Source organism: Caretta caretta, chromosome 5 (genome assembly GCF_965140235.1).
Source record: "Caretta caretta isolate rCarCar2 chromosome 5, rCarCar1.hap1, whole genome shotgun sequence".
Classification (NCBI taxonomy): Eukaryota; Metazoa; Chordata; order Testudines; family Cheloniidae; genus Caretta; species Caretta caretta.
The window spans coordinates 104591732-104606570 of record NC_134210.1 but is presented as its reverse complement, the minus strand read 5'-3'; the positions used below and the strand labels follow the sequence as shown (position 1 = coordinate 104606570).

Here is a 14839-nt window from a genome sequence, read left to right as displayed (position 1 = left end):
GAGAAGGATGGCCATAGACACTGAAATTTCCGTACAGTAGTTTACTATGGTAAACAAGAAAGTGTGATGTAATTTGGGGGTACACAAGACATATCAGATTGCTGAATGGTTGAGAATCACTGGCTTATGGTGAAAAGTTACAGCACAAAGTTCTAATTATAGCAGTAGCTGCCATTTTTCTACAGTAGGAAAAGTCCTGAGTATAGTTTCAAGGGACTTCTGTTCAAACCTAGGGTGACCAGACAGCAAATGGGACAGGGGATAATAGGAGCCTATATAAAAGACAGACCCAAAAATCAGGACATCTGGTCACCCTGTTCCAAGCTCACTTCAGGTGGGGGCAGATCTACCTTTACTCCTGTAACTTTTTCAGAAGTGAGAATCTGAACTTCTGTTCAGACTTTTTCCAATCCATTAGTGCAGCACTCAATTTACCATCCAGAAATAAATTGTCAGTTTTAAATGACAATTTGGATTTTATTTTTCACTTAATGTATACTAGTTCAGCCTGTTTTACTTGCAGCATTAAAGGCTTACTTTCATTTGATTTTTTTTGCCTATGGAAAGTTGCAAATTTAATTTTGTGACTATGGCCAGTCAAAAGTTGACTGTATTCTTTAACAGATTTAAAGGTTCACCAAAAGCTTAATACAACTGTTTTATTGGTCAAGTCCCCTAATTTGGATGGAAGAACATAAAGCATACTAATGTCAGTTATCTGAAGTATTTACTAGGCAGGTATCTATCCCCCAAAACAGGATTTGAAGTTTTACTGCATGTAAGACAAATTAAAGCAATCAAAATTACACCTACAGCAGACACCATTATTAAACTCTTTAAAACATAAATAAGCAAGAAGTGCAACCAGCCACTTACTTCACCCCTGTGAAAAACCTGACCTGTCTTAAGTGTGAAGAATAAATTTTCAGAATTTGAATAGGAACAGCAGCAGTGGGAGACCATTGATTTTTTTTTTTTACCAAGTGGTAGTTACAGCATAAAAATAAGCTAGTGGAATTTTGTATAAAATAAGTAATGGTGCATTATTTTATTCAGATTGCACAGTACAAACAAGCTAATATCTAAATTGTAATACTGTTAAAGGTATTTAATATTACATATATTGGGGGACAGCAGCTAGGAAAATAAGCACCTCAAAGCAGCTATGAGACTTCTGCAGCCAGCTTTCATAAGTGGCTGAAAGTTATAATAAAATCTTAATTACACATTATAAAATGTTTGAAAAAAATGTAAGTATGCACTGCTTACATATTACTAAAATTTAGTAACAGTACATAAGTGATTCTATTTACATAAAAAAATCCATTCTTGTGAAAGGAATTTACACATGAAATAAATAAGACCCTTCAGTAATCTTAAAATTAATTGTAGGTCAGAGTGGCCAAGGGTAAAAAAATCAAGCCACTTTTAAAATGTTACTGTAATGATAGGTCAGAGTAAAAGTATGCCACATCCAGAAGGAAGTGCAACTCTGCTTTAATTTTACCAGTTAGCTATAACCATGCAAAATACACAGGTACCTTAAAATATGGTACAACCCCAAGAGCATGAACAGCACACCCTTGAGAATATTTATACAAGAATATTCACAAAAACATACACTTTACAATTCTTTAATACAAAATATTTAGTGATATCAAACAGCATAAACACTTAGATCCCAGTTGACTCAGGCCATAACTTTTTAAAATATAAATTGTAAGATGAAGGTAGTTAAAGTCTGACAGGAAAAACAGGCAAGGTGTCGATGATAATAAAACTGTGAAGTCATCTCTTGCTTTCTCTCATTATATAGGAGATATTCAGAAGGTTGTCCAAATTAGGTGACACATATGGCAAAGGGACCCATGAAATGCATGTTAAAATAAAATAAAATCTGCATTGATGCCTATTGCTGTCCTTCTGCAATCAATATCCAGTACCAGAAGAACAAGCTCAATTTAGAGAAGGACAGAGGAAGAACAAGTCATCTTCACAATAAGACCAACTCTTTTCACATAACGATTCTCTTGGTTTCAATTGTAGGTGTTGTGAGCTGCTTCTCTGAGGTCACCTTATACACATCCATGGATCTGACATTCTCTATTCAACGCTTGCAGAAATCAAACATTAAAGTCCAACCCAGGGAAGCATGTCTGAAAGCTGGTTTGCTTCCTTACAATCCTGATAATTTGTGTACTTATCTCTCCAGCAACTAAAATCATGTTAGGATACAGTGCACTCATAACTTCCCTCCTGGAGAGGATCCTCCTCCTCTGCCCCAGACATGTCCTCTTCATGTCGACTCACACTGTTACTTCCACTATCGCTCTGAGGGCTAGTGCTATGGCAGGTCAAACTCCGGCTTTCCTCTGCCCTTGGGCTGGCTTGTTCAGTAACCTTACAGGGGTTCACTGGTTGAAAAGCTTCAGGCTGCACTTGCTCTTCTGATATCTCGCTTAGTTTCTGGAGCTGTGGCTTGATGACATTTAAAAATGGCTTGTACCCAGGGCTAAAGAACAAAGGAGGAAGAGGTAACTATGCCGTGAACTAAAAATAGCACTTCATTCACATTCTGCCCTCTAGGCTTCAGCAGTAAATTATTACTGTAGGCACATCTATTTGAGCTCTTGCGTAAAGCACATGGGGTCAAACAGTGACAGCAATTCAAATAGAGACCATTGTTTCAGGGGACTCTGCATTATAACAGACTGTTACAGAGCTGTCTTCCCTGTGGATTTCTTTAGGGCAGCTGCTAAGGTAAATTCTCTTCTGAGCGCCTAAACTCTTAGTGAAGTCAATGTAAATGGAGAACCAAGTAGTGGAACGTTGTCAAAATACCAAATTATATATTGTAATAAGAGGGTCCCTTCATTTATTCAAAAGAATTTTAAAACTTACAAAGTAATAGTGGAAAACACAGCACTGTGTTCTGTAATTAGTAAAAATGGAAAGTGATAGGTTTCTAGTTGCATTGAAAATTTAATCAGTATATTGCAGTGGCACCGAAAAGCCTCAGACAGGATCAAGGCCCCAGTGTTCCAGGTCTTGTACAAACACACAGGAAGAAAAGAGATTGCAATCTAAAAAAATCAGTGAAAAACCTCACACTAGTAAATATAAACCCCAAATTGAACTACTTACAAATTCTATATTCAGCCATCTATCAAAACTAATCTGCTGCAATGACACTTACCAATCTGTGGAAGCCCATCTGTCTACAGCATGTAGCCCAGTCTTGATATTCTGCCAGATCTCTCCATCAGCATCAGAGGACTGCATTAAGATAAAAACCTGGTTGATTATTGAAGATTCTCTGAGAATAAGGCCGATGATAATGCACCAGTCCAGACATCCTGCTTCCATGAAGATGTGTAGCAAATACCTATGAGAACAAAACAGTTCATGCAGTGGCACGCTTTTTCCCCTCAAAATTCAGAACAACGCTAGATCATACACATGCTAAAAGCAAGACTGAACATATTAGTCTCAAGTCATCTCATGATGATGTAACTTACCGTAGTTGGACCTGTGACTTGTGTGGCCCTTTACTAGCCAATTCCAGAGAGATATGTTCCAGCTCTGACTGTGTTAAACTTAGAGTGGAGATGTTTTCATCCACCATGGTCCAGTCACCATCCACAATAGAACTTGTTTCCGTCAGGTCTGTTGCTGAACCAATGCTGCATTCATCACCTCCAAAATACATTAAACAGGATATTTGGAAAGCCATCTTAATTTATCAGGTGTCAATGTTTTCTTTTGCACTGCTTCCTCCAGAAACTGACTGGTGACATTTAATAGTTAAACATTTACATACTAATGTAACTAGCTTTGCGATTCAGTAAGAGTGTTATTGGGTACTGAACGGCTAGTAGTTAGCCAGGAGCAATCTGAATTTAAGTATATTGTCCTTCTAAGGATTTAAGGGCCTTGTTGGTGCATTAGATTAATATATACTTAAAGATAGACTTGCTTTTCTTGGTGCAAGCTATTTCTTCAGTAGCAATTCTTGTTTGTACCAGGTAAAGACAATCCTGCAGGATAAACTGGGTAGAAAGAGTAATATGTATATAACAGGTTTCAGAGGAACAGCCGTGTTAGTCTGTATTCGCAAAAAGAAAAGGAGTACTTGTGGCACCTTAGAGACTAACCAATTTATTTGAGCATGAGCTTTCGTGAGCTACAGCTCAGGTCCCCGAGGCACTCATACAGATCATTTGGAAAATAGTGAAGTACTATTGAGCTCTTGGACAGATGTAAAAATCTCCCAAATACTATTAGTAATCAAAATTACTACAGTGAACATCTTAAATTGATCCTAAAACTAAAAAGTCAGTGGAAATAGCTTACAAGGCAGTTCTTAGCATATGCCCCAGGTGGCACATGACCAGCACTCATCACCAAATTTCATCTGCTGTTTGGATCATTAGCTTCCCTGGGCACTGACAGGAAGCACAACATGAACGCTGATTCATGCCCCCAGTTAAAAGTTATTTCCAACAGACCTATAAGCCAAAGTAGTGCACCTTTGATTCCTGCTCATCTTAGTGTAAAAATCTGATTATCAGTATTGTCAGTTTTAGAGCATATAGTGAATGAAATGGGCATGAAGGATACAAATAGGTCTGCAGAGCAGGAGTGGATTGGGATTGGGATGTGTGAAACGGATTTAAAATTAACTAGTCTTTTTCCAAATGAAGCAAGATATAGAAAGGAAACTTAGTCAAATTTAGTTATTACAATAATCAGTTTTAATAGTTTCAGGTGCTACCAACACAGGTAAGGACCTTTTCTTTAAAAAAAATAGCATGAATTTTTACTTTCAATTCCTTTTAAATACAGCTGTCGCTTGCTTGGTTGTAGTCTTCAATTTTGACTCAGCCACAAAGTTGTCAATGCACTTTTAAATGTTTTTAGTATACTTTTCCACTGACTGAGCCAATCTTTTCTGCATTAAGGTATCATCAGATAACAGGACAGCACCATACAGCAGTGATGGGCGTTCATGAGAAAGGATGAATATCTAGATGCAATTTTCTGAGGGTGATGCAGAAAAGGATATGAGAGTGAGAGAATGAGAAATAACCTACCTTTATTAAATAAAGGAGAGAGGAATGCATCTTGCATATGAGGTCCATGGGATGAAACTGTGTCCATGTCTCTCTGGGAGGAATTGATGGTGCTAAGCCAGCTGTGACTCTGAGGTGCACTTGAGACCCCTGTGTCCATTTCCACATTTAAAAAACTGTCTGCAGACTGGGACTTGAGCAGCTGCTCTCCAACAGCTAGAAATAAGGAGGCATTTATAAAAAACAGACCTACCATACAAGTAGCCATTTATCTCCCAAACAACTTTTTACAGTTATAGCCAAGTCAAAATTCAAGTAATTAAGTCGCTGACAAACAAACAAACGCAAGGGAATGCAGATCTTATGGCTATTGCAAGACGCTTTGATCAGCCTCACTGTACCTAGACACTGGCACACAGTGAAAGTGCCATCTAATATGTTGCTGGCATAGCTGAGCTACCATGTAAACTCACTTTCTTGCACTCTTGAGACAGAAATTCAGTCTAGTTTATAGAATTAAAAGATGTTTTAAGATTGCAGTGAGATCCATGTGGTAATCTCTCAAAATAATATATGGAAAGATGTAACAACAACATTGTAATACAGGTTTGAAAACTGCAGCACATTCTCACAATTTTAACTCTTCCATCTCACTACCACCACATTGCTAGCAAATTTCATCAGGTCACATGAAAAACAAGGTGTAGCTTTAAAAATCAGATAAAGCTGATCAAATGTCCATCTAAAACCACATAATGTACTGATTTTAGTCACTTTCTTTGGCTGAAATTGTATAAAAAGTTGTGTCCAGACTGATCTGTAACAGATCTAGTTCTCTGATTTAATACAGCTAAAATATAACTTCTGAGAGAAAACAGGAAACTACAACATAACTACTACGAAGACATGAGGTCTATGCTAAACAGAAGGGGTTCTGAACCCCTTCAAAACCATGCGAAGTAAGGAACTGTGCAGGTGATAAACTTCAACATGTTCTTTGCTTGGCTGAACTGAGATTCAAACTGATGGAGGCAGGATTGCAGGAGACAAACCTAGTCCACCAAAATAACTCAGATGGTACATCACCTGTCTTGTACTTTCCATTCTTGAAAGGTGAATTAACAGAGCAAGCTGGTATGACTGGAAACGGCCAGAGAAAATCCTTGTGTAGTCTCTTCAAGGCAATCACAAAATCCTCCACACGGGCAGCTCGTGCTCGCTCCTTACACAGCCAGCCAATCAGCTCAAAGCCTAGTTGTGCAGCAAAGCAGCCAAGGTCTTTAAGCCTGATTTCCTCCAGCAAGCGTCGAGCATGACGCCAGAGCATCATATCAATGTACATGTTCTCAGCACAGTCGCTGTCTTTACTCCACCTGTGGACCAACACAAGTGAAGCGGTGATAGTAAGACTGTAGCTTAAAAGTCCTTTACCCAAGAGCCTTCACTATCACGATGATCTATGTGACAATAGGAATGTGGCAGATAGAAACTAGATTAAAAGAAAAGGAGGACTTGTGGCACCTTAGAGACTAACAAATTTGAGCATAAGCTTTTGTGAGCTACAGCTCACTTCATTGGAATGCATCCGAAAGCTCATACTCAAATAAATTTGTTAGTCTCTAAGGTGCCACAAATACTCCTTTTCTTTTTGCGAATATAAACTAACACAGCTGTTCCTCTGAAACCAGAAACTAGATAGGCAGCACCAGCTGCAGGGGGCTTAAAGTCTTAGCAGTAAAGGCAAAGCACTAGGGAAGCAAGGAGCAGCCCCCCCCCCCCGTTTCAAAGTGGCCTCTCAGAGAAAGCAAACTCCAGAAGACTGTGGCACTAGCAATTGCTCTCACAGACAAACACTCCTGCCAGTCTCTAAGCCCTCAGCTGGGGCTCCCCTGTTCAGCAGGGGGATGAGTCCCACCCGCTCTGCATCATCCTACTGAGCCCTAACCATCTTCACCTGGACCCCCCTGCAGAGTCCCATTGCCCCTGCACCCAGAACTCCCCCCCAATAAGCCCCTGTGCACCGAGATTGCTCACTGAGCTGCCCACACCAGGATCCTGCTAGCCTGAGTCTGCCTGCCCACAGCTGGTGTGCCTGCCACAGAGGGGCAGAGCCCTGGGGTGTTTCTGGGGCAGCCTCACCACCGAGTCCCTGTCCTGGGGTGGGGGACTGTAGGGTAATCTCTGATCTTCATGCAGTCAGTGACCTGTGCTCTCCACTGCCCTGGTGGAGCCTCCACATTTATTTACTGAAATTAAAATTTGCAGATATTTTTTTGGGGGGCGGGATGCAGAATTTTTAGGCTCGGAATTCCCTCAGGAGTAGCAATGTCACTGTGCTGTGGCACCAGGAGTTAATTCAGGATAACTAGCTTTCAGCAAATGACTCTTCAGGAGATGGACATACATGAAAAATCATGGTAGTCCTGCAAGTTTTGGGAGAGGTGAGCTTTTCCCTGGGTCAATGTTTCATATAGGTACTGAGTGTCTAACATGAACTTTAAATACTGATCCAGGCAGTCGACTTTGTGCTGGTGGTGGAATAGTAGCAATCTTCAAACAGGAGAGGCCCGTGAAGTCCAAGAACCCACTGAAGAGGATAACAGAGGAAATGTGCTTCATATACAGTCATGCAGATATCTACTCTGTTCCTTCCTACACCAAGCACCATATCTGCATGGGAGGGGGACACTGCCTTTAAAAACAAAAATGTGTAGTACTCTGGAACATAAATGTCTTACTAGATCAGACCAGGGTCCATCTAGTCCAGTACTTGGTCTCTAACAATGGCCAATACCAGCTCCTTTACAGAAAGGAAGGGAATAGAAGAAAAATAGCATAACCTACTCCCAATAAAGTTTGTCCTAACTTCCAATAGTTAGAGATTTCAGTAAACTCTGAAGCTTAATGTTTTTATCCCTTTATGTGATTGAAAGAGGATGAACACTGTAATTTTCAAAATAAAAATACCACAAGAACAACAATCAAAACTGATACTTGGGAGAAACATTTAGATGGAATTCTTCTGGCAGATCAACACCAGATTCAGAGAAAGCTGGTCCATTCCACATAAGTGTTTAGCACTTCCTGAGAGTGACTGATTTTCTTCAAGTAGGAGTCTTTTACAAGAATCTTTCATCTGGCAGCTTAGGGAAAAAGATGTTTCCCTGGACAGAATCCTCCCACCATGAAGATGACAACTGCACACTGAACAGAAGGAAGGGTGACAAATTCCACCTGCTCAGAAGCACAAAGATTTAGGAAATCAATGCTTATAGCTAAAAATTCCATAGGGAATTTCTGTGCTTGGGCTGGGAGGAATTCTTAATACTAAAGTCATAAATCTAACAACTTCGATCCAACTACTAGAAATATCCTAATTTTAAATGGTACAAACAAGGAAAAAAAGTTTTAAAATAGCTTAAGATTGGAGAAAATTCTCCTAAGAACATAACTGAATTCAGTTTGCAGGACATGAATCTGACTTCACTGTAACTAAAATTGATTTGAACTACATGCTTTCACTTGTAATTGCCAGAATTATTGCTCACACCTGTCTGTGTAATGCTAAGCTCACTTAACTTGCTTTACTATCTGTTGTATTGCTTAAAAGGACTAAACTTGAAACCTTTAGTTTCATGAGTATATAACTAAATCTCAGCATTTGCATGGCACTTTTGTAGCTGGCATTGCAAGGTATTTATATGCCAGATATGCTAAACATTCATTCCAGAGGACATTCTTCCATACTGATGACACTCATTAAAAAAATAATGCGTTAATTAAATGTGTGACTGAACTCGTTGGGGAAGAATTGTATATGTCTGGCTCTATTTTTCCCCACATTCTGCCATATATTTCATGTTATAGTAGTCTCAGAAAATGACTCAGCATATGTTCATTTTAAGAACACTTTCGCTGCAGATTTGACAAAAAGCAAAGAAGGTACCAACGTGAGATTTCTAAAGATAGCTACAGCACTGGACACAAGGTTTAAGTCTCTGAAGTGCCTTCCAAAATCTGAGACGGATGAGGTGTCGAGTGTGCTTTGAAAAGTCTTAAAGAGTAATGTACTCCAATGCGGAAACTATAGGACCCGAACCACGAAAAATGAAAATCAACCTGACAGATGATGAAAAGGAATATGCATCGGTCCGCACTGCTTTGGATGGTTATTGAGCAGAACCCGTCGTCAGCATGGACACGTGTCCTCTGGAATGGGGACTGAAGCATGAGGGGACATCTGAATCTTTAGCACATCGGAAATGTAAATATCTTGCGACACCGGCTACAACAGTGCCACGAGAACACCTGTTCTCACTTTTGTGAACAAGAAGTGGGCAGCATTACCTCCTGCATATATGTAAGCAAAACTGGTTTGTCTGAGCAATTGACTGAACATGAAATAAGACTGATTGGACTGTAGGCTTTTATATTTTTTACATTGCTTTATTTTTGAATGCAGATTTTTTTTTTTTACATAATTTTACATTTGTAAGTTCAACTTTCATGATCGCACTACAGTATTTGTAGTAGGTGAACTGAAAAGTACTATTTCTTTTGTTTTTTACAGTGCAAATATTTGTAATAAAAATATAAAGTGAGCACTATACACTTTGTATTCTGTTATAATTGAAATCAATATTTGAAAATGTAGAAAACATCCATAAATATTTAAATAAATGGTATTCTATTGTTTAATCATGCGATTAAAAGCAATTAACTTTTTTAATTGCTTGACAGCTCTAAGAAGTTGAATTATAGTTGTTCCAGTCCAGTTACTTCATTACGTTTATACTTGGTTATTTGATATTCTGTCTCAGTTTAGTTGTTGAATTATGTTAAAAATGTTTAGTTACTAGTTAGTTAGTTAATATTGATGCTGTTAGTATCTTAAAGTGAACACCACTGTGGTTAATGCTCAGAGGTTTTTGAATTTTATACTCAGCTTTATAACTAGGCCATTCAGTATAGTTAACCAACCATATTTTAATTTACTTTATATTTCAGAATTTCATGTTTTGTTTAGAGGTTGTCTTAAGAGTTGCTACATTGTATCATTCATTTTATTTACTTGTTTATGTGGTGTATATCATTTGCATGATTTACTTGTTTATTGGTTTTGTAATTTTTAATTACTTAAACATTCTTTATTTCAAAGTCAAGTTAATTGTTTATTTTGGGGCAGCAATGTGTAAAAGGATCTGTGTTAAGTTTTGCGGTGATGCACCCCCAGTGCAGTCTCATTAATAACCATAATCAGTAAGTCCAGCTTTTGATTTGGTTTTCCTGAACTAGTCATGTGAGGAGCAATTAATTAGATAAATAATTCCATCTAATTAATTGTTTCCCCAAAGTATTCATTTTGCTAATTGCTTGTTTCTTTTTGTAATTTCACTGGCATCCAACCCCTACCACACCAGGCCTTCAAAAGCTTTTGTTTCTTAATTTTATAATATTTACTATAACAACTCTGGATATTCCTGTTATCCATGTAAATGTCTGTTTTATTACATCTGCTAAGTTCTTGACCTTAGTACTATCTTACAGCATTTTATTTGAGTAAAAACACACATCATGGTCTGAAGGGTCGTTTTCCTCATCATTTTAAAAATACAGTATTGGACAGTAACTTCCTATGGACAATTCTGGTTTGTGCTCCCTGAATTTTATCTTGTTTACCACTTCTAAGCAGAACAAATAACTTCAATATCAAAGTTACAGCTCATGCACATAAAAAGTTATGATAGATGGAAATCAAAGTAGCCAATATCTGCAGTAGAAGCAAAGGGAGAAATTTCTTCTGCAGTATTAGGTGAGATGCTCTATTATAGCTGATGGACATGTGAGTGCTCACTGTGTTCTGCTCCATCAGAACCTCCAGGGATCTATGGAATCTCACAGCACACAGAACACCTCTAAGGTTGCTGTCAGGGCCAAATTAAGACAATCTAGGGTCCTGGGCACTCCCCGCCCCCCCTACCCATGCTGTGGCCCAGACCCTTTCAGGACTAACAACAGGTTTCACACTGAAGATGAATGGCCCAGCTCTCACATCCCAGAGGTAGTTTCAGGCAAGCATCAGTTATACTTGGTTCACACTTTTCAACTTGTCTTTGCATCCATAAGGGCTAGAACGTGTTTTTTGTTTTTTTTTTTAAATGGAAGCTGAAATCCTGATCTCACATGACTCCAGGAGTCATGAGTGCCCACGCCTTAATATAGCCCCATTGTATAATCTGTTACAATGTAAATAGTTTGGATGAGTGGGGCAGGGACTATTCTCTGTACAGTGGTCCAGCACCGTAGGGATCAATCATGAATTGTACTATGATATAAATGTTACCTTTTCCCAGATGGCCCAGAAGGCATGCTCAGTGTTTTCTGTAGATTAAATTTGTTGGGAGGATTCTCTGCTGATTGGGATAAACTAATGCTGCGATGTCTAAAGAACTCAAAGCCACCAGTTGAGCTGGGTTCCTACAACAAAGAAGCGTATGACCAACTAAAGTAAAAACATGTTACATCTTGGGTATAAATGAGATTCATTATGTTTAGTGACTGATACACAAGATTTAGGATTTTCTTAACAAACCTGAGTTGTGGGTGTAGGCGGCGGAGTCTCTGATTCACCAGAACCAATGGCTTTAAGAAATCTGATCATGTGACGACAAAGGTCCCACTTCCCCTGCTCCAGGGCAGTGTTGAACAGAAGAGTGGCATGCTGCCTACTAACTGCTGGAACTTCCATGTTCTACAAGTAATGCACAATATAAAAATAATTTGCTTCTGAAACCCAAGAATACTTTTGGAAAAAGTCAAGCCCCTCCCCCAGCAGTATGCTCAAAAATGAGAGTTGTAGGTAAAAGCATATTTCACACTTTTCCATTTTGTTAAGTGCTATTTTAGGGAGCTAGTCCTATTTAATTTGATCCCTAAACAGATATAATTGAGGTCAGGTGCCCACCAAAAAAAGTGTTAGCGGTTTTAAAAAAATAAATATATGCTAAACATGCAACAAATTGTTTAAATAAAACAAAAAAAAGGGACACTAAATAGTAACTTCACTTCTTTTTTATAATCAAGTAGTAGGATACTATTACCTGTAAGATAATAAGGTAAGAGGCAGCTGTGTCTAAGTCCTGGGCCATTAAGCACTCCTCAAATAAGTCTTTTGGGTTTCCAACAGCAGCAAAAAGGTAATTCCACAGGGCATATTCTGTCTTCCTAGCACAATGCACAACTGTCTGCAGGAAAAGGGGGAACTCTGTAATGAACTTAGCCACAGTGGGAAGCAGAGGGTCGGGAATGGGCTCCCGCGAGGTAGCTTCTTCTTCCAGCACTTCATGAAGCATCAGTTCTAGCACATGAGGAAAGTAAGGTAATGTGGCACAGGAGTGGGCCAAAAGCAAGGCTTGTTCTCCTAGGTTCCTAACCAAAAGCTGGCGCAAAATGTGATGGAGGTAGATCTGAGAGGTTCTCTCAACAATACAGAAAGGAAAGAGGACCTCCAAATGTTGTCTAGCACTGCTGTGAGTATATAAACAGTCATAGAGTACAGTGTCATTGACAGCACCAAGAACCAAGGCATCTTCAAACAGAACAGCCAAGGGGTATATGTTGATGTGGAAAGGCAGCATGATCCGTCTTGACAAAAAGGAATGTGGTTTGCGGTGATCCCTGGGAAACAAAGGAAGCCAGACTTTCATACCTGACCCACCACAGCTGAGCCAGAGTGCCTCCAGTAAGTGGCGCTTTTGTTTGTTTGCCCTGCAGGTAGTCCAAACATTTTCAACCGACTGGGCTAGCACAACTGGAGCACAAAAAGGCAGCTGGGGAAGAAAAGAAAAAAAAAAATCTTAATACCCTTTTTATTTATGCCTCATCTCACTAGCATCCTTCCTTCAGCTGAAAGGGGCAACAGCATCTCCCTGCAAAACACACTTCACTTTCATTTAATAGATTTGACGGCGAGGGGAGTATATGATAGGAATTCACTATTGTAGAGACTTATGTATTTTTACTAGGCATTTCTAAAACTCTAGTCAGTGCAAGTACTCAAGAAAGCAATTCAACTTGTGTTTCCACCCCCACAAGCCTAAACCTAGCAAAGTACTGTATACCAGAGATATTTATTTGCCTCCATCCATTTTAAAGGTTTTTTCACAAACACAGCTTGTCATCACCCTGGGGTCATTACTTTTCTAAAAGTGAGGACTGCTAAGAAGTGCAATTCCTATGCAAGTTAGTCTAGCTGTATTTTGGGCACCCAGAAAAAGCTCCAGTATTAATTAACCCACCAAGAGGGATCTCTTTCATTCCTCATTTACCAGCTGATGCCACTGACAATTCCAGTCAGAAGGCTGTTCAAATTGCCTATTTTTAGCACAGAGTGTAAGCTAGGGCTGATGGATTACTGTAAAAAATAATGTTTGCAAGCATTCATTTGAATCCAACCATGCTCACGCTCACACATCTTTCTCTGCAATTTCAGAAGATTCACACAGACATCATTATTACCAATGATTGTGAAATTGTTGCTCTTCATATGACTATCTACATATTGTCATAAGAACAAGGATAGTCATACATTAAAGAGTTCATTCATTAATTTCTCTGTTATCTTTTAAGAAGTTGGTCAAAAATGCCAGTATGTGCCCGAAGGGGACGACAAAGTATTCAAAGTGAACAGTTTAGAAATAGCCCACAGGTCAAAAACTGTTTGCCCAACCTATGTACAGCACCTACCACAGGGGGATCCTGATCTATGGTTGGGACCCCTATGTTACAGCAATACAAGTAGTATCTGGTTATCACAGATACTTGCAGAAACAAAAACTGGCTTGTAAATGATTTGTGAACAGAAAAAGAGGACTGCATTTTTCAGGTAATTTATTCACAACAAATAATTCAACCAGTTTTAGCACAGGCATTGAAGTGTAGCTAAACACTCGTTTCTAGGCCAAGACCAATCACCTTCACAATTTGCTGTGTCCTCACAACCTTTGAAAAGTCTTGTGTAATCCCAAGTATGTTTACTCACAAGTTTCCTTTGGTTAGGACTGCTGTCCTTCTCTCTTATCTGGGGGCCAGACCGATCCCTTTGTACCATGATGAGTTGTCCTGCTAAGTTTAACATAATGCTTTCTGCCTCACAGGCCTGTGGGGAAAAAACTATAAATTACTTATCTCTAAACTTTCCCGAATTCATAATTTTTGCTTTGATATGTACAGTACAGTCTCTGTATAAACTCACCGCCAAACTAGTAAATTCAAAACACTGGCGCTCCCACTAAGCACATCTTTACAGGAGGCTAGTAAATACTAGCGTATGAACTCTAGATACAATTCTTTCTTCTAAACCAGCTGCATATAAAGGAGGACAGATGCAAATGCTCATGGCTTTGATCTGTTTCTTAGGGAGGGACCTACCCCGTAAGCTCCCTAAAAGCTTTGCTCATCTAGGAGTAAAGCGTGTAAACTGGGGATATGTTGGAGGGAGGTGCTGGCCTTTTCCTGCTCTACTTCATTTTAATCAAACAGTTTAATTGTAAGCAGAGGTTTCAGTGTGTGCAACTTTCCTCAAAAAGCTTCTAAGGGTATGTCTACATTACAATTTAACACTTGTGGCTGGCCCACATCGGCTGACTTGGGCTTGGGCTGTGCCACTGTAAAATTGTAGTGCAGACTTTTGGGCTCAGACTGGAGCCTGGGCTCTGGGACTCTCCCGCCTTATGTTTGGGCTTCAGCACTAGTCCAAACATTTACAC

The 14839-nt window shown here is 39.2% G+C and overlaps 2 protein-coding genes across 7 annotated transcripts in view; one reads left to right on the top strand and one right to left on the bottom strand.

The window, feature by feature from the left end:
- Positions 1-10656, top strand: part of ERMP1 (endoplasmic reticulum metallopeptidase 1) — a 63553-nt gene extending 52897 nt beyond the window's left edge. For 3 of the 5 annotated variants that reach the window (XR_012668614.1, XR_012668612.1, XR_012668611.1), the window contains one exon: positions 2047-3732. The gene's annotated coding sequence lies outside the window, so the exon portion shown is untranslated. Of the gene's footprint in view, positions 1-2046; positions 3733-4961 lie in introns of those variants that run through there. The other 2 variants (XR_012668613.1, XR_007356787.2) reach the window with 2 other exon arrangements.
- The window catches only part of RIC1 (RIC1 partner of RAB6A GEF complex), an 80113-nt gene continuing 67008 nt past the window's right edge, over positions 1735-14839 (bottom strand). For both annotated transcript variants that reach the window (XM_048850924.2, XM_048850925.2), the window contains exons 18-26: positions 14113-14229; positions 12173-12901; positions 11665-11823; positions 11416-11549; positions 6159-6445; positions 5094-5288; positions 3519-3696; positions 3197-3385; positions 1735-2512 (exon numbers count right to left, since the gene is read on the bottom strand). In XM_048850924.2, the coding sequence (XP_048706881.1) occupies positions 2227-2512; positions 3197-3385; positions 3519-3696; positions 5094-5288; positions 6159-6445; positions 11416-11549; positions 11665-11823; positions 12173-12901; positions 14113-14229 (2274 nt within the window). In that variant the 3' untranslated portion in view covers positions 1735-2226. The remainder of the gene's footprint in view (positions 2513-3196; positions 3386-3518; positions 3697-5093; positions 5289-6158; positions 6446-11415; positions 11550-11664; positions 11824-12172; positions 12902-14112; positions 14230-14839) is intronic.